The 26344-nt window shown below is 30.3% G+C and overlaps 2 protein-coding genes across 4 annotated transcripts; both read left to right on the plus strand.

The window, feature by feature from the left end:
• The first annotated feature begins 98 nt into the window (after positions 1-98).
• Positions 99-1796, plus strand: LOC145966391 (UPF0193 protein EVG1). The gene is made up of 5 exons (XM_083090445.1): positions 99-355; positions 507-637; positions 716-812; positions 905-1048; positions 1287-1796. The coding sequence occupies exons 1-5, from the start codon at positions 259-261 to the stop codon at positions 1511-1513; spliced, it is 696 nt and encodes a 231-aa protein (XP_082946571.1). The 5' UTR covers positions 99-258; the 3' UTR covers positions 1514-1796.
• A 4339-nt stretch (positions 1797-6135) lies between these two features.
• On the plus strand, positions 6136-24634 carry LOC145966606 (sorting nexin-8). 3 transcript variants are annotated; one of them, XM_083090802.1, is made up of 9 exons: positions 6136-6412; positions 7698-7825; positions 17567-17699; positions 19891-20081; positions 20256-20373; positions 20535-20994; positions 22156-22372; positions 22703-22891; positions 23207-24634. In XM_083090802.1, the coding sequence occupies exons 1-9, from the start codon at positions 6388-6390 to the stop codon at positions 23288-23290; spliced, it is 1545 nt and encodes a 514-aa protein (XP_082946928.1). In that variant the 5' UTR covers positions 6136-6387; the 3' UTR covers positions 23291-24634. The 3 variants fall into 3 exon arrangements, with proteins under 3 accessions (XP_082946928.1, XP_082946929.1, XP_082946927.1); XM_083090803.1 differs by lacking the exon at positions 17567-17699; XM_083090801.1 differs by lacking the exon at positions 6136-6412 and having other exon boundaries at positions 6442-7825.
• Positions 24635-26344: the final 1710 nt, after the last annotated feature.

Consider the following 26344-nt stretch of genomic DNA (forward strand, 5'->3'; position numbering starts at 1 on the left):
ATTACTGCATCTGCTGGTATATAATAGGCTGCGATCTTTAATTCCAATTTGAAAGTTAGTTCGATCGAGTTGAGTCATCTTTCCGAGTAGTCATAGAAACACGATGGACACCCCCAATGTTATATTACAGTCAGAGGGATGATGTACATGCGTGATTGTCGCTTTAGTAAGCAAATGCAAATTCGTGTGACAGTCCGTTCAGTAAATTATATATAATTGCGTATATTTTCCTCTTGAGAATTTACAATTTTCAAAATAATGGATCGAAAGTATCAGAGGGTTGGTTTGGGCGTGGGTGCTTTTCACAATCCCCCAAGAGCAAAATACAGCGAGGAAACCAGAAATCTTATTAAGCGTGAGTAAATAGTAACCAAAATATTCGATCGATATATTAAATATAAAGGATGTTTCATTTAATTGGAGTTAAAAGATATAGTTTTTTTTTGTAACACAAAATTAAAATTTAAAATCACGCTTTTAATATCTCTGAAAATTTCAAATATTAGTTTTAATGGAGGAATCTAAGCTAACAATGTTGCAAAGGAAGACGATTCAGGAAGCAGTCGACAAGGGCGAATCCTTACCGTCTTCTATTGAAAGGACGAAGAAGAGCAAAGATAAAATCGAAGATAATCGAGTAAATATCGTGTCGTTATAAAAAAACGTTTTTAGAAAATGATTTCAAGATATTATCTCGTAGCGTTCCTTCCGATAGGTTAAATTGCCTAGTGCTTGGAGGAGACGTTCACAGGACACGATTATAAGCAGCGGTGCTTACGAGAGGGAACAATACAGGAGGACAGCGCCTTTACGTAAAAATTATAAATAATTCTATTCTTTCCAATTATATACTTTACTTTTAATCACAAAGGCGCATTAAATGATATGCATTTTACACGATTAGCCAATATGGAAAAACAAAAGCGTCATTTGGCATGCATGATGGCTTATGGGAAGGATATGCCCGAGACTCCTCATGGTCCCAAGATCCTTCATAAGAAGAGACGAGAGCCACAGATACCTGAAAATGTGGACCTTTTAAGTGATTGTAAGTTTTATCATACAGACCTGAAGGTTTAAAAGAGTTTAGAAGTTTTATGATATCTAAAGATTTATATACAGAAAGAATACATACAACAAAAAAGTTTGCTCTTTTTAATATCGCTAGCCATTTATAAATGATTCTACAAAAAATGGAATTTTCCAAATTTAAAATAGATTTTTGTAGTACATATCGACGTTGTCGACAGAAATATGCAATTGTATTGTTGCTTTGCTTCCTGTAGTAGTACAAGGGATTCGAGAGAGGATGGATTTTTTGCACGATATGGAAAATCTCGGAATGGGAAAGAAATATCGGCCCATAATACAGCAGGAGATAGCGCAGAAAATACGACTCATTGAATCGCTAGATAAACAAACATCCGAGGAACTACGAAAGGAGATTTATGAATCTAAATATGAAAAACCGTCGCCAAAACCGTTTCCCCTTGGAGAATTGGAAGAAAATTAATCTCCTTAAAATAATCCCACCGTTTTTCGATGTAATTTACACGTATAATGCATAAGATATATATCGAGATAGACCAGGTTCAACAAATCAAGTTGTGTCAAATATATTTTTGTCATTTTCAATTATTTGGTAAGCTGCAAGAAAATTTCAATAAGATAACACAAAAGTAAATTTGAATATAATTATTCAATTATCATAAATCGTGTAAATGTATTCTATTCTTTCGTATATAATATACAGGATGAGTCAAAAGTATGTTTTAAAAATTTGTGAGCGTGTTCCTGGATAAAAAGGAAGAACAAATGTTCATATGAACATATGGTCGCAAATGCTTTGTTGTCGAGATAATGGACATAAATCAGCAGTATCAAATAATGCTTTATTTGAACGTTTACAATTTTGTTATTGTTGTTTGTTTTTTTTCGTTCAAAGCATTTGCGACCATATGTTCATATGAACATTTGTTCTTCTTTTTTATCCAGGAACACGCTCACAAATTTTTAAAACATACTTTTAACTCACCCTGTATATATTAATTTTCATATTTAATATATTTTAATTTTTTAACCGATATATAGGTAGACTTGTTTTCTTTCTCTTCTTTTCCATCTATTGCTCTTTAATATTATATTCGTATTGTTTATTATTTTATATTATTATTATTATGTATTCTGAGAAAAAATATAAATTTATTATTACATTTTATTCAAGATTTGTAGAAAACTTTTGTATTGATATCTTAGGAGATTAATCGATTTCGAAGGAAAATAAATGCAGTTATCAAATTATTGTTTTTCTTTCTACTTAAAAATAATAAAAAGTAAAACATAATAAAATATTAAAGATAATTAAAAGTATACTATTTTAATCGAAAAAGTGATTAATGTGTGCGCATTTTATAATAATTTTCGCAGATATTGTTATTTCAATGATGAAAACATAAAAAATGTAATTTCGAATAATATAATTATCCTAAATCGTCAAAATATACATATATTAATTTTCATATTTAACATTAATTTTTTAAACGATAAAATTCGAATTTGTAGATGTATTTGTTTTCCTTTTCTTCTTCTCCTTCTTCTGCTTTTTAACATTGTGTATTTTTATTACTTTGTATTATTATTATTTATACTGTGAGAAAAAATATAGATCTACTATTATATTCTATTTAAAGTGATATATATATATATATATATATATATATATATATATATATATATATATATATATAAAATTTTTAGATCTTTCAGGAGATTAATCGATTTTAGAAGGAAAATAAATGCAGTTATTAAATTATTGTTGTTTTCACTTAAAAATAATAAAAAGTAAAAAATAATAAAATAATAAAGATTAATTAGTAATAATAAGAAATCATTAAAAATATGCTGCTTTAATTGAAAAAATATGATTTATTTAAAGTGTATAGAAATTTTTATATTGTGATTTCCTATATAATAGATTAATCGATTCCGGAAGAAAAATATAGTTATTATTCTAGAAATTATTATTCTTTTTTTCACTAAAAATAATGAAGTAATCAAAATAATTAAACGTATACTATTTTAATTAAAAGAGTAATTAAATTTTACAATGTCTCTCGCAGATGCTGTATGAAAATTTCAATGATGAAAGCGCAAAAATAATTTTGAATAATATAATTCAATCTTATCTTATATATCTAAGAAAAATATATATATTTATTTTATTTATTTATTTATTTATTATTTATTTATTATAGTCTTTACCTTTCTGCTTTCCGAATTAGACGAATTTCCGGTTACATTATTGTATACTTAGCATTTATACTTCGCAGCCGAGGGGCAAACCGCTGAGGGCATTGCGGTGTACAGATTTGAGGCATTGGTAGACTTATTGGGCATTGTTTGGGAATTACTGGCGTTTCTTGGGCATTAGTGGGCATTGCTTGGGCATTACTGAGCATTGCTTGGACATTACTGGGCATTGCTTGGGCATTACTGGGCATTACTTGGGCATTATTAGGTTTTATTGAAGTATTAATGCGTATTATGGACGTTATTAAAGTAATATTAAGTCTTTTTTTCCAAATAATAATTTTATGTCACAATTACAACACTCAATAAAACGTGTTTTTAAATTTTAGGTAAATTGTATAAATATCTTATGATGTTATCCGTTGAGTATTCCGGTCGGTAAACGCCGGTTCAGCGCTGCTATCACTACTATTGTTCTCGTTTTGTTACGTCATCATCGAAATTTGGATATAAGGGTGTCCCATTTTAAATAATACGCTCAAATATCTCCGAAACGGTGCGTTAAATAAAAAAATGTTTCAAACAAAAGTTGTATGGCTTGAAGGGGACCATCAAATGGTGTCATTAATTTGACCTTAAATAGTTACTTGAAGGTCACGTGAAGATCACCCTCAATTTTTTAAATGGAACCGCCTATTTTTTATTGCATATTCTTGTAGCTTATCTCGAGAGCTTTCCAAAACACTATAATAAAATATTTTTCCCTCAAGTACTTTTTGAGTTATAAGGCTTGAAATCATTTCTTAATTTTACATAAACCGTAAAATATCTTGTAAAATATTCATTTTTCGATTATCTTACCTTAATACTTTTATGTAGGGATGGGCAATATGTTTCGATTAATTAAATATCGATATTTTTTTTCCTAATAATTGATTATTTTTGTCGATGTTTCTGTAAATCAATTAATCGATTATCAATACTTTTTTACACAACATCGATATTTTTTTATCTCATTCTTTATAGATTTAATAAAAACTTTTTTTCTAGTCACGAAGTCAATCCTGTCATACTTATAGCTCAAGAACCCGCAAAATACTATTACTACTTGGAGGAAATTCATAAATATTCTTCGAAGTTAACATTAAATGTACGATTCTGATTTAAATATATTTTGTAGTAAAACTTAAATAAAAAGTTAAGCATGATTTTGAAGGAATTACAAGTATATAAGAAAGATGGTGTACTATTTTTTTTACCTGTATATGCATTTTCTAGGTTACGTTCTAGGAAATGTTATCGGAGTGCATTTTCTCTTTTTCTATATCGCTGAGATAAAAGTGATATAGAAAGAGAGGAAATGTGCTCGGGGTAATGTTTCTAAAAGCAGTCCTATTAAAAAAAAAATCGATACTTCGATATTTTTTAAAAAGCATCGATGTTCAAATATCGATTTTTAAACTAATCGATTATTTTAACATTGATATTTTTTTCGAACATCGCCCATCCCTACTTTTATGTACAAAATAATGAGAGAAATCAATTGGTGTAAAGAAAACACATAGTTGTTTCGAAGAAAAAATATGTAATTTGCAATTAACAATTACATATTTTTTCTTAAAAATAACTATGTGTTTTCTTTACACCAATTGATTCCTCTCATTATTTTGTACATAAAAATATTAAGGTAAGATAATCGAAAAATGAATATTTTACAAGATATTTTACGGTTTATGTAAAATTAAGAAATGATTTCAAGCCTTATAACTCAAAAAGTACTTGAGGGAAAAATATTTTATTATAGTGTTTTGGAAAGTTCTCGAGATAAGCTACAAGAATATGCAATAAAAAATAGGCAGTTCCATTTAAAAAATTGAGGGTGACCTTCACGTGACCTTCAAGTAACTATTTAAGGTCAAATTAATGACACCATCTGATGGCCCCCTTCAAGCCATACAACTTTTGTTTGAAATATTTTTTTATTTAACGCACTGTTTCGGAGATATTTGAGCGTATTATTTAAAATGGGACACCCTGTATATTAGATGATTTAAATAAAGTGTATTTATGTAAATCTATTAAGGTAAATATTAACTTATACAGTTTTACTATGACTGTGATCAGCAGAAAAAGCAACTTATTTGCAACTGTTGTAAGATTCTTCAATACGATTAATTCTTGTCGAAATTCTTGGCCGTTCTTGCCCTTAGTTCTTATCGATCTAAATGTAATAAATCAATCATATAAAAAATTTTATAACAGTTGCAAAGCTACTTTTTCTGCTGAACGCAGCCTATTAGTCTTGCTTGGGCATTGGTGGGCATTACTAGGCATTAGTAAAAAATTTAGCAGTAATGCCCAGAAATTGAGCATTAGTAGGCATTAGTGTATATAATTTTGATCAGCGGTTTCCCCCTCGTTCGCAGCCTAAAGATATATGTACATTAATCTTAAAATTTAATAATGAAAAATAATAAAATAATTAAAAATAATTAAAAAACAATCAAAAGTATGCTGCTAATTGAAAAAGTAACTTATTTAAAGTGTGTGTAAATTTTTGTATGGCTCTCCTAGGAGATTAATCGATTTTCAAAGCGAAATGCAATTATTCAATTATTGTTCTTGTTTTCACATAAAAGACTAATAAAAAGAAATAGAAAATAATAAAATAATAGAAATAGAAAATAATAAAATAATAGAAAGTAATTAAAAGTATGCTATTTTAATTAAAAAAGTATATTACGCGCATTTTACAATCGCAGATGTTACATCGCAGCATCGCACTTCTGTCAACCGCGTCGCTTCGCGCATGCGCCGAAGCGTCCCGATCGCGTCCCGGCACACGGCATTCCGCGTTGTTGGCGTCCCGTCGTCAGTGTCGCGCGACACGGCGACGGTGCACGTTCGCGAGTTGTTTCTCTCCGTGACGTCACGCACAAACGTTCCGTCGTCGACGCATCATCGTAACGTCGTTTCGCACGCGAGTGTGAGTGCGCGCGCTTTCAAACGCCTCCGTTGACGCGCTCGCGCACGACCGGAACGGGACTCTAACCTCAAAGGAATTGGTCGTCGCCGTCCGCGACAACCGTCGACCTCATCGCCGATCTCACTGCACGGATGATCCACGGATGATCCAACATGGCGTCGACCGATCTGTCGTTCGGTAAATGATGAGCGAGAGAGCCCCGTAACAATTCGCGACAAGGTCTCCCGGCGAGGTCAACCGGTTCTCGTCGAGAGCGTTCGTCGGAAACGCGGTCGGCTCGTCCCCCCGGATGTACCCCGATCTTCTTATCAGTGCATTTAGAATATAGGACGGAGCGGATGTCTCGTTCGTCGAGAATGAAAATTTCGCTGTTATAGGATTTACTTGTTTTTCTCTTTTTATTCGAGAGTTTCTTAGAGTTGCGCCGCGTTCGACAGTAATCAGCTGATCTTTACGCGACGCTTTGACATCCATGCCGTAATCGCATATGCGTGGCCGGTAGTCAACGGTAATAACGGTAACAACGCGCGTGTCTCGTCCTATCTCTGCGATTTCCGTTTTAATAATAATAATAATAACTTTATGCTGGGGAAAAGTTTACTGCTTAGGCTTGACACGGGTTACACTTCAAGGTGTTATTCAAATGTAATCGGTGTTAAGAGGAAGTTAAGTCGCGATTTTCGCGTAACTATGTTAACACCGACTAATAAATGCGTATAAGGTGTTTCGTAAGCACTTTGAAGATGACTACCTTGACAAAGATTTCATTACGTGTCACATTTCTTCGCGACATATGGATAACATTAAGCATATTAATGATCGAAGATTTTCTCGAACTACACAGCAAATAAATCGAAAAATGTCGAGTTAAATTTATCAAAATTATTTAATTTTTAAAGTTGGATATTTTTATAATTATATGCATAAAATTATAATGTCAATATATTTGTGATTTAACTGAAGAATCGCATAAAACGCGACGCAAGATCTTACGTCAAAAGTTTCCTCGTCAAGTTTATGACATTCGATTCACATAACTTTTTCTTTACATAAATAGTCAAATCATTACATATGAAAACATAATAAATTTAAAAATAAAACTTGTACAAATAGTAAAAAGCAATATCAAAACATAATATCTCTTACGAAGGAAATCCGGCGCGATGGAAGCTTGTTTCTCGTAAGAAACGCGGAGAAAGTGCCCTAAGTTCCTTTTAACAAACGCACGATTTAATTTACGAGACAAACGATCGATACAACACGATCGTACACACATGCATACACGCATATTCTGCATGCATTTCGTCACGCGCGAACGACGAGAACGGATAGAATCGCGAGTAGAACGAACGGACGCCCGCTCTCGAAGGCCTCGTTTACAACCGTCGAGAGCGAGCGAACGACGCGATGGCGAGATCGCCAAGGAGATCTGTCTCATGTTTCTCTCCCGCACGAATCCCAGGCTCTATACCGGCGTTCTACAGAGAGGTCTACGAGAAGATTTGCTCGCCCACCAACGGAAACGTCAAGCTCGAGGTGTTCCGGTCCCTCCTCGTCAAGTCGCAGCTAAACGGTTCCGTCGTCAGTCAGGTATCTCTTCTTCATCTGTGATGCTGATATATAAATTTCATTATTTGTTAAATATAAAGATTCCTCCCTCTATTGAAAATATTCATGTATTATAATTTAAATTCTCTTTATTTATTATAACTTTTTTAAACCCTCTCTTCTTTATCTCTTAATGAATTTATATATTATATATTCTTATTATATTTACAATTTAATAAATAAATAAATATATATATATATATATTTATTTATAATAAATCCATTATATATATAAATAAATATATATATATATAAATATATATATATATATATTTATTTATATATATAATGGATTTATTTATATATATAATGGATATATATATATATATATATATATTTATTTATTTATTTATATATATAATGGATATATACAGCTTGTTAATTTTTTTATTCTTTCGGTTGCTGGGGTTGGCCGGAAAAGTTCAGTGAGTAGAAAAAACTGATAATTCCGGTTTTTACTGTCTCGGATTTAATCCAAAGGACTTAAAGACTGGCAGAAACTATAAAAGAAACTAATATATAGTACTAAAATATATTTATATAACTTTATACAAAAATAATTTTATTTTAAATAATAATTTTACTTTAAATAATAAATCATCTTTAAATAACTATAGTTTAAAAAAATGAGGTCAATATAATAATCAAGTTTTTTTTATTTCAAGTTAATGTGTGTGAAATTTTTAAAATAAAAACTTCTTTTTTTAGATAAAAACCTTGGAGATACAAATGCTACTAGATTTTATATTAATTTTTAGTTTAATAAGAAAAATGTATGTGTAATAGTAACAGAATTGAAATTTTTTAATAATATAAATCTTGTTTGCGTTTGCCTTTGAACATCTAACAAAAGATTAATTTATTTGTTACAGTGATTCTTTTTTTTAAATAAAACTTAAATTTAGGAAATATTTTCAATTGATGAATATCGATAAAAAGATTTTCTTTTTAACATTTTTAATAGAAAAAACTAGTTTATTTCCAGAAAATACCGAGTTTTATGACATAGATTTTATCTATTAAACGTGGAATTTTGCCAACCCTGGTTTTTCTACAACTTTCTAGTCTCGATCTTATATCAATCTATTTTTAAAAAATAAAATTGATCTTTATTCAGTTATATTATACAATATTTATTTCGCAAATATATTTATTCCATAATATATTATATTTATATATCCATTTATTCCATAGAAAATTTGAATAATTATTGTTTTTTCTCGATCAACAACTGACAGAATAAAAACATTCGATCTTAGTCAGCCATCAGTCAACCTCACATATCGAAAATAATTTCTATTCAAAAAATAAATATTTATTAACTATAAGAAATTAAAAAATAAGAAATAAATATTTATGTATATAAAGCTGTTTTTTTTTATTCTGCTGTTGATCGAGAGAAAATGTTAATTATTTCAATTTTTTATTGTGAATCTGTCGAGAAGTAAATAAAAATGTGTGAATAACGCGTAAAAAAAAACGTTTCATTCATATAAATAATTATAAAGAAGTTCATCGCACTGAGAGTAACTCTGATAGCGAGCTTAAATATGCGGTATCAAAAGGTTTCAGTTTCTAGCGTACCGTACGTGACCTTTCCCAAGAGGAACCCTTGTGTTCTTTTTAATTTATCGCGACTAGAAACAAAGTGTCGCATGATATACCAAGAAATACCATAATAAAAATCTTTTTTCTTGCATGTTTTTCTTTTACATCATTCTCTACGTTTTTCTTCATTCGAAGAGAATCATAGCTATAATTAACGAACTATCTTTTTCATAGTGCATTAAAGACGTGTATTTTGCAATCGTAAAATGCGAATAAATAATCAACAATATGAATGAATAATCTTAGCTAATTATTGAAGTGAGCATCGTTTATTACAACTATTAAAATATTAATATATTAATCTTAAAATATATGACTACAAGTAAAGAATTATAGCTCGCTTTTATTCTTTAAGACGCCATTTCTTATGATTATTCAACATTTCTAAAATCACTTGTATAGCATTTTTCCAATTTATTATTTAGTATTAATGACGAATCACGATTTAATGCAACGAAAACTTATCATACATTTAAAAAAAACATTAAAAAATCATCAATTAAAACATTTATCTATTATAATTTTATATGCATTAAGAGTCGGCAGTTACTTTGAACCTCAGAGCAAGAAATTTCGTGTTAACGATTATCGCTTATTCAAGGATAAGTCGAAAAGGACAACTTGAAGAAATTTTCTTCAATGATCTTTAATTTTGCACATAATTCTGTTAATGTATTTAATAGTCTTTTTACCCGGTTTTTTGTTATGTAGATCGCAGACACCGGTTTAGGAATACGTGGAATTGAGGTTGACAGGATAATTTGTTGGATCTATAATAAAACGTTTCTCATGTTACCGATGCCATGCAATATACGTATATGCATTTCGGTCATTTAACGCGACCTTTGCTTTTCCAAGGAAAAACTCAATAATCGTTTATGTCATTTACGAAGATAATAATGAGTCAGTTTATGTCTCTGAATGTATTACTGGTACTTCGTGTTTAAATATAAATTTGCGCGTATATTATCGGATCTAGGATTGCGTCTTGGACTGCAGTATTGGAAATTCTAAGTGAATTGATTAAGATGTAAAAAAACAGTTGTTCTTTTTTTAATACAAAACAAAAAATAACAAATTTGACTATTTCACTGAACTCTAATATTTTTTCATTTTTTCTTTTTACTATAAAATTATTTTTCTTTTTTTTTTAATGTAATAAATGAGAAACACAAGTTTTTGTATTTTTAATTTATCTTTTTTCAAAAATAATTTTAACTAATTAATGAGTCTTTTATCCAAATTACATCAAAGACGACAAAATTCGGATAATTTTTGATTAGATCCATAACAAAAACTTATATTATGCATCTAATTAAAAAGTATCCGAATTATATTGTATTTGATATAATTTTAATCCATAGTAACTAAAGTACATTTCTAAAATTATACTGCGTTTTTGTATTTATCATAAAGACATTTTCCATTTTCAGATTCAATTTTGATTTGTCTTTGGAGAATTTATCTAATTAATAGTAATTACATAAGTATCTCATTAAAAATAGTAATTATATAAGTATGTCTAATTAAAAATATATAAATAATTATATAAGTATCTAGTCAGTTGGAATGCGACCTGTATTTAAAATAGTGTTAGTTCAAATCTATCATCTAAGAAATTAAAAAAAAAATAAAATAAAATAAAAATAAAAAATCAATTTCTGATAATCGAAATATAAAAATGTTAAAAATTTGAAAAAAAAGTGTAAAAGACAAAGCTTATTTTTTTCACAAGAATATATTTTATAAAAAAGAAACCTCTCTCTCATTTTTTTTATATTTTTACTTTCTATTTCTATCTCTGGAGTTTGTTTTCCGGATAATAATTTATTACTCATCATGTCTCATGCAATATTATATCATTACTAGCAGTTGCGATAACATTTCAATTTATCTTCATGAAATGGTACGCTTGGTACAGAATTATTAAAAGTATTGAAAGTATTAAATTCGCCTTTAAGCATTTTCTCAGATCAAATATTTAGAAAACTTTAATAATTCTATTCAATATTTGCGGGAAAAATACGCGATTAAAAAACTTATTCCTCTCTCAAGTAGCTTTTATTTTCTAATATTCAAATTATAATTGCATCTGGATAATGCCAATCTGTTGTACTAATTTGCATTATTACGTAATATTAATATTTGCAATTCGAGATGCATATCTCGCTTTTTGTCGAATCAGTCTATTCATTCGCGGTTTAATTCCGCGAGAAACGCTATCAATGTCAATTACATAGTGTTGCATTATGCAAGCAATGTGGCACTATTTAACTTTTTAAAAAAAGAAAAAATAATTAACACATTTCGCAGACGCCATATCAGGAGCAAAATTTTATCATCTTCGACAACATGCCTGTCGACGATAACGATGGACGCCCCTTCATAATGATGCAAGATTACGTGGCAGGGTCAACCGTATCGACGCGAACAGTCTGTTGCTCGCGACAACATCATAAACATGTTCTAGCATATTCAATCTCGAGCGCCTTTTATCTCTTGAAAAAATTAATCTTTTAATTGTCAGTTAAATAATTTCGGCAAAAATATTTAAGTTTCGATTTAAATTTTTCATATTAATGTATGAAAAAAAAAATTTGTAAAAAACAATACATCTTAATTTTTTTTAATATTTTGCATATGGATAGGCTATGTAACATTTCATAGCATTAAAGTTTTATGAAATGCAGACGTTTTTCGAAAATATATGAATTTACGTAAATTTGAATACGCATCCACGGTAGCTCCGAGAAATATAGCGCGAATTAAAAACTTGTTTTGCAGAGATTTTACATAAAAATCAATATCAACTCCGCAACAGCTAAATTTGTCACGTTGTATCGCGACGTTCGTGTCTGTCTCTCGTTCATTGTACTAACAACACAATCAAAATAGTATTACGCAGGGCCGCGCCGAGGTGTGTTTCGTTTCGCGAATAGCATAATAATCTGTTGCATATAAAATATTTTAAAATTTACAACGTGAATTTTTAAGGCAGTAATTTGTCATTGAAATTAAAATCAGTAATGTCAACGTGAATTTTTAAGGCAGTAATGTCGATATATTATCCCGGTATGAAACTATAAAATAAAAATAATATGAAAAAGGCAAATATATTTTTTTCTAAAAAAAATAGTTTTCATTTTTTATTAATAAACAATATTGTAGTTAATGCGAAATTCATTATTACTATACAGGTTACATTAAATTTTTAATATATAGATTAAATATAATACAGAATATTTATTAATAATAATAATATTAATATTAATTAAAATTAATTACTAAATAAAATGAAATTTATTTAATAATAATAGTAATAATAATAAAAATAATAATAATAATAATATCCTAATTATACAGAATATTGTTGTATAAAATATTTTTAAAATTTTTCTATTGCTTTATAGATTATAATGTAAGATGATTACGTATGATTATGTAGATATAAATTATAATATACAATGATTAATTATGATTTATTATACATAATGAGATATTGTCGTTATAATAATCTCTATCGCGAGTAATTATCAGTAGCGCATTTTAGAATAACATTATTATGTATTTGCATAAATAAATACAGACAGAGCACACACACACATACACACACACTCACAAATTACTTTAATCGTAGATTATCTCATGTGTAGATTATTATCGCATATTGTGAAGTGTTTATATTAGATTGTACTCCTTTTTTTTTTGGATTGTCACGTCTACTGTTGATGATCCATCACGCACGATTACTTTTATAAATTAGTAGTAGAGATACTATAAGCAATCGAACGTTTATTATTACGTATTGACGATTTATATTCTCACGATATTTTGAAAGAAATTACATTTTATTTTATACGAAGAAAATTATTCTCCATTTTATATGATATGTATATGAAACACAAATCATATCTGGAAAAGGAGTATAACTGATGTTATTTTTTATTGCATTTCTTTTGTCACAATATACGATATAATAAGCGTGATTTTTTTAAATATAATTTATCGCCGTAAGTATAACGCTATTAAATCTATCCTAGAATAATGAAGAATGTATGAAAAGTTTCCATGGTCTTTTCCCATTTTTTACACAGGGAGAATGAGAAAAAGAATAAAACGGTATCTCTCGTTTTCTCTAGGCTTTCGCAGACATGATTTACTCCGCGCTCGTATAATTTTATGTTGCCTCAATTAAATAGAATGGATTAATCGCTGATACTTCCGCGGGCATCCCTAATATCCATTCCCAACGTTGAAAACAAGTTCAACGTAATAGCAGCCGGTATGTTTTAACGTACGACATACGGGTCGTCTTCCTGTTAGGTGAAATCGTTTGATTACCGTCTTCCGCATTGGCACGCAATATATATATGATACTTTTATATCTAAAAGTATTCCCCGTTAGAAGGAAAAGCGCCAAAGGATAAAAATCTTCCTTTTGCGTTGCTATCAAGACGCATTCTTTTTTTATTTTTCACAATTTACTTTACATACAATTTACCATACATGTACAATAAAACGAAAACAAAAAATATTCTCTTACGAAACAACGATAAGTAAATAAATAAATAAATAAATTGATAAAGAATTTTTTTGTTTTTTTTTTAATTCATTTTTAAATTATTTTTAATAAATTCTGCTTAAAATTTTTTTTTTATTCTTCACAATTTTTAATTATTATCAAATAATTTTCAATTCGCAAATAAATATACGTGCTGTGATGTATTAACTGATATCGGGTACAGTAAATTCTTTCCTTTGATATCTCGATTAGTTTTGTGAAAATGGAAATTTGAATGTCATTTCAAACACATGTATGTTGCTATCGTATGTAGGTGTATATCCGTAGCGGGATGTTTGAGCATCGTTCTTCAGATTATATACTTCAGGTACGCAAATGAGAGATGATGATGAGTTGTTGGCTGGTTCAGTGCCTGCGCATAATTATCTCGCGTTGAAATGTTGCGTGATGGCGAAACACACATGGCTCTCGTTACAGGGTTTGTGTATTTCGCGTACGTCCTTACGTGAATATTATATTCGTTCCGAGCGCGCGCGCGCGCGAGAGAGAGTAAGAGAGAGAGAGAGAGAGAGAGAGAGAGAGAGAGAGAGAGAGAGAGAGAGAGAGAGAGATCGTATCCAGTTTTATTGACACAAGTGTTAATATACTCCCACGTTCTCGCGCGAAAGCACTCTGTGTTTTTTTTATATCTTTGCAAACGTAAAAAATATTTTTTTATTTTTGAAAATCGAAATTATGATCATCTTTTACATTTTCCAAACAGAAAAGAAGAAGAAAGATTGTACGGAACAATCCTTTTTTTCTCGAGTTTGAAAAAATATTAGTTCTTGTTGATATTCAATAATCTTTTGTTGAAATTCTATAATCAACTGAATAATCGAGGAATATGGTTTTATAACAAGTTATGCGTATAATCTGTCGCTTGCGTAAAAAATTTTATTCGATAACAGACACAGGTCATTCTTTATTTTTTTTATCTTATTATATGTATAATAATGGTAACGATAAAATTTTGTGGGTACACGAACATATAAGGCATAACGAATATATACCTTGTCGCGCGTCAGATAACAGTTTCTCAGCGTAATATCGCTCTCTCATCTCTCTTCCATCATAAATTTCTTTACATGGTGTTCTTCAACTTGTTTTGTATACATTCCCGTGTACTTGCATATCACATCACAAAACATCTATATATATATATATACATATAATCTTTTATAATATATATATATATATATAATATATATGTAATATATATTATAAAAGATTATATATATATAGATGTTTTGTGATGTGATGTACAAGTACATCTCATTAATTTATTAAAATTACTCTCGAAAAACAAATAAATTAAAAATATAAGAACTTTAATTTTTTTACTATATTAAATTATATATATATATATATATATATATATATATATATATATATATATATATATATATTCTTTTCAAGCACCCACTTCTTCTCTTCCTTTTACATTCTCCTTTTCAACAATATATGCACATTGATATTTTCTTCTTATCTCTCTTTTCTCTGTAAATATCTCTATCTCTATTTCTTCTAATTGATATATTTCTATCGATTTCGCCCCCATTTTTTTCTTTTTATTCATTCAACTTCTATCACGTTCTTTCGACTAATAAAAAACACACTTGCATTTATCGAGCATATAGATGTAAAAAAAACCGTTGTTTTTTTTTCTAGTGGAAAACAAACGTTGAAAGAAAAACATGTTTCCTTTTTTTTCATTGAAAACAAATTTTATTATTTTTTTAAATATAATATTGTTCTTTTCATATTTTTTTGTTAATAAAGAAACTAAAGTTTTTATATTTTTAATTTATCTTGTTTCGAAAATGATTTTATACAAACTAATGTGAGTTTTGTAACAAATTATCTATCACGACATGATTTGGTTAATTTTCAGCTAAACGCATAGCAAAATTTTTACTATACATCTAATTAAAAATTATCCAAATTGTATCATATTTGATATCATTTTAATCCCAAAAATCTCATTAATTTATTAAAATTACTCTCGAAAAACAAATAAATTCAAAACAGGAACTTTAATTTTTTTACTATATTAAAGTAATGATATATAAAGTATATGTTTTTAAAAATTATATATGAACTATGAGTTTGTATCTAAAAAAGAATTCTTTCAAGTTGAATTTTATTTTTTTTTTGGGAATTTATTTAATTTAAAATAGTAAAAAAAAAATTATAGTCAATTTGAATGCAATCTACGTTCTCATAAAATAATAGTGGTTCAAATCTATCATCTAAAAAAATAAAAATAATGAAAAATCAACTTTTAATAATCAAAATATAAAAATATATCAAACATCGAAAAAAAAAATAAAATTTAAAAAAAAGTTTTTTCCACAAAGAAAAATCGTATTTTATGAAACAGACAAACATTTTGTTTTTTTTCTATTTACATCTCTACCTAAGTAGATTTTTGCTGTTTGTTCGCACACGTAGCTAAAATGGAGAATCTATTATTGTCGGGCTTTACTCTCGGCTTGAACTTGATCGACGATTAAGGTTTAACGACACACTCGAGAGGGAGCAATGAGAGAGCAAGGGTGCCCGCAGTGGCGTAGATGGATGCCTGCTCTTTTCGACCGTATTTTCTCTATTCAGATCATTTTTCTTGCGCAAAGCATCAGTGAAATACTTTTAGTATAAATGTATCTTTCATTCTCTCTCTCTCTCTCTCTCTCTCTCTTTCTCTTTCTCTCTCTCCCTCTTCAAAGCTCATGATCGATATAAAGTTATTTATGTATTATTTGTATAAATTTAATTTTAGTAAAGTTATATTAAATTTAATTTTAATAACAAATCTCTACAATTTTAAAAGTACAACATTCAATTCCTTATTGTATGTACGTACATATCTGTATTTCCCTAAATTATAGCAATTAAATTAAGGAATGAAGGCCTTTCCTGTTTGTTGATATTTACAACTTTACATATACTTGTCCTCGGTCTAAGTTCGCATGCACTCGTCATGCACCTCGCGGTTACTTCGAGTTTAGACGAAGATGAGGGGAAGGGGTAAGGAAGGGAGCCAAAGTGTCGCGCGTAAAATAAGAAAAGAGGGGATAGGAGGAGGAGAGACGCGAGTGAAAATGGAAGCAGAGGTGGAATGGTGCGGTAGGTAGAAAAATCCACGGAATGCAGTTACTTTCATTTATGGCCTAATCCTTAAGCTTCGTTCACACAGAGTTTACTATTGTGCCGTTAGTCGTATGTGAGGTGTATGATTGGCGCTTTCTCGGTGTCGTAAACTTTGTTTTTTTTTTTTACCATTTGCGATATTTTTCGAGAAGAAAACAGTCGCCTGTACTTTTGACAATTATTTTATTTAGAAGTCTATTTAGAATTGAAATTATTTTATAAATATTTCATAAATATTTTATAAATATTTCATAAATATTTTATAAATATTTTATAAATATTTTATAAATATTTTATAAATATCGGATTAGAGTTATATAATACTAATATTGAAATATTTCTCTAAAATAGAAATATAATCGAAACGGTACGTTTAAAACGGTTTCTCTGTTCCTCTTCAGATATGGAAACAAGTAGACAGTAAGACGGGTTATCTTACGAGAAGTGGACTCTACAAGGGACTTGCTCTTGTCGCCTTCGCTCAACAAGGAAAGCAACCTAGCGATAAGCTGTTGGAAAATTCCGAATCTCAAGGTTAGGTTCCGAATCAACCCCTAAGTTACTAATCTTTTAATTTACAACACAAGATACTAACCGTGATAAAATTTAAACTATTTAAAAAATCAGAATTTTTAACTTTATAAATATATTCATTTCAATTATAATTATTTTTGTCAATAATTTAAAAAAAGTTTTATAAATTAATTTTAAAAAAGTTTTGCAAGCGAAATGATATTTGAATATAAGAAAAGGATAAAAATATAGTTTTTAGCAAAGAAAGGAAAGACTTTTTAAGAACGCATCAAGAAAAATTTTCCAGAAGTATTTAAATAATATATTTTTCAAACAGATTAGACTGATTATTTTATATTCCTAATATTGCGTATATCTTTTTAATCGATAAAAAACTTTTACGACTATATTGGATAAGATAAGAATATCAATAACAATGATTAGAATTGATTATTTAATCGGAAATAATCAACGTTTCGCTGACCGAGAAAAATTATGCGCTTGTATTGAATTTAATTCAGTGCTTTTATACAACAGTTATTTTTTATAACTTAAATACGTAATTTACCCCGCAAGTAAAATATGCCATATACGATCTTCCGTGCCTTAATATAAACTGCACTGAGAAAGTAGGTCTTGAATAAATCTATTATCGGACAGGTACTTAGATAATGCACGCGAATGTGGCTCGTTAACGTATCAAGAAACCTGTAGGCATTACCAGGAGTCATTGACCAGTAAAATCATTGCTGTTTTGCTTATCGCTAGAAAGTTGCATATCTTCGTACTCTATTGTAGTTCAAGAAAATACAACTGCAACTTCCTGTCAGAATATTGTGTCGGTCGCTGCTGCATGTGATGTATTGTGTAGAAGTTTTTACTTCAATGTGTTAATAAAAAGAAATGAAATACGACTATTCATCATGATCTGTATATTTGAATCATTTGAATTAATTATTAATTATTAATTTATTATTATTTTATTATTTCTTACGCGTATGTTAATAAAATTATATTCTTACTTATACGCGCGTCTGCTAATCTGTCTGAAAAAAGGAATAATTTTATATAAATAATTTTATATAATTATTTTATATAAATTTTATGTTTTATATAAATTTTAAATGTTTATTATTATTAATGATTATGTTTCTATGAGACTCTGGAGATTCCTGAGATGAATATTTTATATACGAGACAGAAAAAAATTTTAATATAGTTCAATAGCTTGATACGAAGATAAAAATTTGATGGTGAAAACTTTCTTCTGTTTTGAAACACTTTTGTTCGTTCTTATTATACAATGTCAAATTATAAATGCATGGAAGAAAAATGGTTTTATGATAGTGAATAGTGAGAGAGACTGTGAGAACGCAATAAGCGTCGCTGTAGTAAGGTATCGCGAGGTCAGGAGACTCTTTCGTTATCGAGGTTGCGGCGACGATGATTATTTGCCACGGCAAAGGAATAATAATGCCGTGAGATCCTGTTCCCCGTCGAAGTAGAACAGACATCGAAAGGACACGGAAAGAAAAGAAAATAATATAAACTAATTCCCTTTGTTTTTAAAATTTTTTTGTATATTTTGTATATATTTTTTATATTCCTATTTCTTTTATATTCGTCGAATTCGTTACTTCAGTTATAGTAATCGCATTTTTTGGTGAGATGACAAAGTGAACGAAAACTTTTTTATAATATTTATTTAAGGACATTTTTATAGTATTTAAAAAAGAAAGACAAAATTATACAATAAAACGAAAAATATTCTTTCACGAAACAAAGATAAATAAATACTGTTAAAAAATATATATATTTGTTTTTTGATATTCTTCAATAATTTTTAATAAATTTTATTTAAAGTGCCGTAAAATGAAGTATATACATTTATATATTTAAGTATAAAAATATATATGTGTTAAATTTATGAATATAAAGCGGATTTTTACAAATAAATGGATAAATTTATAAATTTATGAACATAAAAAATCTCAAAAGCGAAGAAATACACGCAAGCATCCGAGATCAGACAAGAGAATATTGCCTTGAAATCCGGGATACTTAGTCACCCCCTCGAGAGTTTAATTCGTTAAACTTAATATATCTCGATCAAATTTTATTGCTACTTCATAATTATGTAATTGTCATCTCTCCACTGAATACGACTGTCAAAAAATGCGTCCTTCGCTTGAGAGGATTTTCTTATTCGCAGAATTACCCGTGCCTGTCCTGGGTGATCTGTCGGAAGTGACGTTATTGGCGCAGAGGCTGCACAGAGGCAATCCAACCAAGCTGAGTCACACATACTCGGACATCTGCAATCTCGACACTATCGAGGTCAACCTTGTTCCCGAGAAAAAGGGTATCTTCCTGAAGCACGTGGAATATCAAGTCACTAGTAAGGTACTATAAAGTCCGCGCGCATGTATGTGTTTGTTTATATAAATAGGAGAGCATAAAGGAAAATTAACGTTATAATAAAATTATCCAGATTCCAATTTCTAGTAATATAAGAAGACTATATCGCGACGAAGAATATAAGCTAGTAATATGGAGTATTTTGTTTGTGTTTTTTAGAGATTCAATTCTGTGGTCTACAGACGTTATAATGACTTCGTGTCGCTGTACGATCTCCTTTTGGCCCGGTTTCCTTATAGATTGATACCCAAATTACCACCGAAGAAGATCGTGGGAGGTGAATACAACACATATACATATGCCTATTTATTTGAACAATACGGAAAATGCATATACATTATATCATCATTATATTATAATTTTATAATTAATATATTGAACGTAAGATATTTTCGAGGAACTCGGTTCTCATTTCACTTCCTTTATATATGTATGTAGCGGACTCGCAATTTCTCGAGGAAAGACGGCGTTCCTTATTGCGCTTTCTTACGCTAATCGCTCGCCATCCGGTGGTGAGCGGGGACCCGATCGTACAGTTCTTCTTCACGTTCACCGGCGACGAGACGCAGCATAAGATCCGCGAGGTATTTAAACGCGTCCCGGACGAGTTCGCGACATCGGAACTGTCGTCCAGAGCGAAGGAGCTGATGCCGCCCGAGACGCTAACCGAGTTCGCGAACAGCCGCGATCAGATACGCGTGATACTTTTCGGGGTCTCGCGGCTCAAGCATATCGCCGACAATCTGGCAATCAGATCGCACAATTACGCCGTGGACATGGCCGAGCTTGGCAATCAGCTGAGCACTTTGGCGGCGGAACAGCATGGCACCGGTACTTGGGTCACCGGCGGTTCCAGTCTCTGGCAAGACATGAAGAAGGGCTTTCATGTAATCTCAAAGTAAGAATTAAGTATGAATAACGTGAATCGTATTTGTAAGCTCACGTTATCGTCACGGTAATAGTCATTTTTTTTTATTTTTGTATTTTAAAGATTCTAACAATAAAATTACAGTTACCTGTATTTTTTTAAATTAGTTCTAAAAATAAATAACATTTATGTGCAAGGTGAATTTGATAGAAAGTTCACCACATTTTTTTTTTAAATTAGATTAGAGATAAGGAAAAGCACCCATTATAAGACAAATAGAGGGATATACCTACTATGGTGATTTTAAGTAACCTTGAGTCCTTTTCATAGATACTAAAAATACTAAAGAAAATTTCCTTGGGATACTTTTAAATTATTTAAATTATTTCAGTAATATTTAATGAGTTTCGCATCAGAACATCTTTTCAGAAAGTAAACCATTATCGAGATATTTTGAAATACAAAATTATAAGTCAGAATGAAAGTTTGCAACCAGTTGATGATTTTACAGGGATAATGCAGAGCTACCTCTACTGATCTATTTGCTTGGAAATATTGAACTCTCGCTTTATAATTTGTTATTTGAAAATTAAGTTCTGTGTTTGCGAGATATTCAACATTTGAATTGTAATTATACAATTGACAAGTATTGACAGATCAAGCTGCAAACAAAGATTTCTTTTGTATTTAGTTTCAATATTTAATGATCCAATTTGAAAAAAATGTTACATTCTTCAATGAAGAGATTTTTGAAACTTATGTTAATGATTTATAAATACTTATTGTAATAAAAAAAATTTTTCCAAACTTTTATTCTTACAAATTGGTATACACAGACCAAGGATATTCAAGATTATTCAAGGCCATCATAGTATGTTTCTCTTCTTGTCCTACAATTTTGATAATGAGTGTCCTTTTTTATTTCTAATCATTTTCGAGAACAATGTAGTGAATTTTTTATCAGATTCACTCTGTATATGTATATATATGAATAAAAGTCATACAAATGAACAAAATTAAATAATGTGAAGTTTTGTGATAAATAGATTTCAGTAGATTATTTGGTAGTTTTGATACATTTCATAAAAGGATATCTAATTAAAAAAATTATTTAATTTAATTTCGTTTGATTAATAAAACTTGATTGCGTTTAAATAAGCTACAGGATAAACCAAACTCAAAATATTTTAGAGAGTTCAACCTGCTATCGAGCAGAGCTCTGCAACAGGCGGTCAGAGAGGAGACCATGATCTGCGAGAGATTGAATCTTCTGCTTGATATTTTAGTCTCACACAGAATGTTGTGCGAGAGACACGAGCGAGGTGTCAACGCCGATCATCAACGCGCCCTGTCCACTATGTTGTCTCTCAAGAAGCGGCAGATGCAAGGCGTTATTCGCGGAACCGACGTACGTATACTTATTTAAGATTCATTAGCCGGCAAACCGTGACTCCTCGCGCTCATTCAAACAAAACGCGTAATTTAACCAGCAATCACATTGTCGCAGTTGTATAATTACCCGTCATCAATTGAAAGATCAGTAGTATAATCAAGACGTGGGGAGAGAGAGAGAGAGAGAGAGAGAGAGAGAGAGAGAGAGAGAGACTCGTTATTGTAAAGAGTAAATTGAACTTCCTGGGGGTTACATAATCCGTCATAGTTTGCGAACGCGCGGTGCGAATACAAGAAGAAGAAGATTGCATGATTTTGTATACGTATTGTGATTGTGTATACTCAGGCTGACACCGTCGAGTACCTTGAAAACAAGATGGTCTCCCAGGAATCGGTTATCGCCAACGTCGAGCTGAGAAATTGCTTTTCGCTGCTTTGCCTGCACATGGAGACTCAGCTCGTTCATGCACACCTGGAAATACTCGCTGCCGTGCTGCAGAGTCTCGTGAGCGTACAAATCCGCGGACATTCCGAGGTAAATCATCGTCAGCTCACGGTTTTCAGTTATATAATTTGTTGATTAATGAATTTGTTCATTTTGCAAACAAACACAGGGATTTTGGTAAGTCGTTGGATAGTACATGTTCTTTTTAAAATTTGTATCAATTTTGGATCCGCATCATGTATCCTTTCTTCGATATCAGCTACATTATGTTTATCGCGATATTATATATCCCATAACAAATATATATTCTAAGAAAATATTATGTTTATTATTAAGAGACTTGCATATATAAATCTCTAGAATCGCAAACGGAAGGAGATTGTTGATGCAAATGTTTGTTTATAGTTGGCTGAAGTGTGGAAACTAATCGAACCGACGATTACTAAGTGTTTACCTGAGAAGTTGGCAAGCGGATCCAGCGAAGGATAGCATAGCAAAGTGTTCATGTTTATCTCAGCAGATCATGCGCTGTCAATAATTGACAATCTCTAAATTTGTATACAATTATTAATAAACATATGGTACATAAATATTATGTGATTGTCGAAGAGAGAAAAAAGAGCTACAAAATTCAATTTGTCCAGTGACTACATAGAATCTATATACTAATATTAATGTTATATATATATATTAATTGATTATAGATTCTTGTACTATTTTGTATATCGCTTACATGTTCATATGTACCATGTTTTTATTAGATATTTATCTTTTATATAATTATATAATGATAAGAATCTCAAATATGTATATATAGAGCGCGTTCAATTTTCAGACATTCCTCTTGTTATGTACTTAATATATTTTACGGATTAGCGAATATTTTTAATTCTCTAATAATTGTTATATCGCTATGTATATAAGGACTTATGGGTTGTATATATGTCGTATCGATATAAAGTGTCTAAGCAATTGTAAATATATACGTATATAATTCGAAAATTTATTATATATATATATATATATATATATATATATAATATTATTATATATATAATCTTATTATATATATTATAAATAGTTTGAAAATCTTTTATGTATGCCATGTTGACCATGAATATTTTCAATCACGTATATATGGAGTGTCTCAGAATTATCAGTATTTCACTCAAGATATTGCTTTAACAAATCTTTAAAATCTATTCTTACAGCACAAGTTTAATGTAAAAAATTATGATTTAATGAATGAAGTCTAATCAATCTTTGTAAAAAAGACAAGTTTAATTTTAAAATGATTAAGGGATTTACAAGTTCAAAAATCGATAATGGTTCTGAGGTGACTTGCATACAATACTCATTTTATATAATATTATATACGATATATGAAATATATATTGTTATTTTAAAAATGTCTATTTCCAATATTTTTTTCTAAATTAAATATTTCACAATGATTAAAATTATGATTGTCTCTCTCGACGAATATTTAATATGCAAGTGTTTTTAATGGCAAGGAAAAGATCGAATTATGTATCGCATTATTGATGAAGAGAATATTATCGCGCAGCGCTGTATTATAAATTTGTTCAAGGTGAACCAGCATGTTTTCTTAGTTTATTTATATAAATATGCAATTACTATTTAAACCAGCGAATTTGCATAACGTGTTTCGCGCTTCTCGGAGATAACGTAGTCCACTGTATCAGCTTGAACTGCAATGTCACAGATGTCAGTACAATGATCTCGAAGAGCGCTTTGGAAAATTATGGAACCTTGTATGCACATACATTTATTAATGATGAATTTTTTAATTATTAAAATTGATTTTAAAAATATTCAGAGATCTCGATGTATTCCTAAAGAGAGAACAATTTTTTTCCATAGAAAACTTGATTCCTGTGCTTTACGTTCTGTTTGTCGCTGAAGGACACGTGTTACCGCAAGGCATTAATTATTGCTAGGTCACCAAAGTGGTAATTTACCACTTGTGTAAGGACCGACGATACGTAGAGCTAGCGCATCGCCTCGTAAATAGGCGACCGAATGAGTCGTATCAATTTGAAATAAGGTCCTTAAAAGCTTCATCGACATCCTCGCTCTCGTCTAGCGCATGGTAGTCCCGTTCTTCGGATGACCAGCATTTTAGATTAAAGGCGGTTAACCAAGCCTTTCTCGACGTACCCGAAGAGAAGGAAAACGCATTGGAATCCCACCCAGACGGAAATAACATTTATCCCCAACATTTCTTTTAATTTGCTCGTCGAAGACTTCATGTTATATAATTTATATATTGTATGATTGTATATTTGATTGCATGTTGTATAATTTATATATTTGATTCAAAGATGCATCGCATGTGGATTTCTAGAAAAAAAAATTGTCATACGAGAACTCAAACTTTTTTTCGTTTAAGATAGATATTTGTTTGAATTTCCAAAATAATTATTATGATAATAATCATATTAATATATAATAATAATTATATAATATTTATAATAATTATATGTATATATATATATATATATATATATATATATATATATATATATATATATTAATATTAATATAACAATAATAATTTTAATATAATTAATATTGATATATATATGCATATATGTATACTAATATTATTATACTAATATTATTATTATATAACGATGATTTACAAAATTCTCTTTGTTTTTCCGCAATAGGTAATTTATAAAGATCATCAATGGAGCGTAATTAGCGTTGCAGTTTGATGATTAATTGGCACTGGGACGCGATTCTTAGTCGACTCTTCGCCACGTACAAAAGAACCCTTCGCGATCATTGCGGAGAGCACTCTCGTCGCACTTGAATGCCAACATCATCAGATAACGTTCGACGAGCAATTGAGAACGACTCGAGGAATAAACGGCTCCCTCCCCCTTTCTCTCTTGTTTCTCCGCAACCTCCTCGAAAAATCGAGCGAAAGAAGCGTACGATGACCAACAACAAGAAAGCGACTACTGAACATTGCAAGAGCAATTTTCCTCGACAATGTCGGCCACTTTGTTTTCGTCCACACTTTGTGCGCGTGCTTTTGAGAAAGTCACGCGTGACTCAGGTGTATCCCATCCCCCTGCTTTCTTCCGCCGGCGTCGCTTGCCTCCCCCTCATCCGCCCGTTGACGTCAAAGGAATTCCGGCTCCGGAAGAGTGCGGCGCAGTTTTCAGGTAATGATGAAGAGGAACGGCCGTAGTAACGTAGCGCGTTAATTAGGCGCCTCAAGCAATACCGACTAATTCGCCTCCTTTGTGCACTTTCTCACGATCCTCCTCCCCCTTCGCATCGGTTGTCCCTACTGCCTACCTTTACGTTACCTTACTTTTCTCGCGCGTCTCGTTTAATTTCATCACTTAAATAGAGTACTTCGAAGGCTTCGGACAGTACTCTCGTCTGCGACTTCTTTTTTATTTGCGTCTGCTTGCATTTATATGCCGTTTCGTAGAAATGCGTAGATATTGATTTGAAAGACGAAAACTTCCCCTAAGTTTACTGGCATGTTCTAATTTTGCAATT

This window comes from Camponotus vicinus, unplaced genomic scaffold (assembly GCF_025532165.1).
Source record: "Camponotus vicinus isolate PSW18456_S1 unplaced genomic scaffold, iyCamVici1.0 SCAF_2, whole genome shotgun sequence".
NCBI classification, from domain to species: domain Eukaryota; kingdom Metazoa; phylum Arthropoda; class Insecta; order Hymenoptera; family Formicidae; genus Camponotus; species Camponotus vicinus.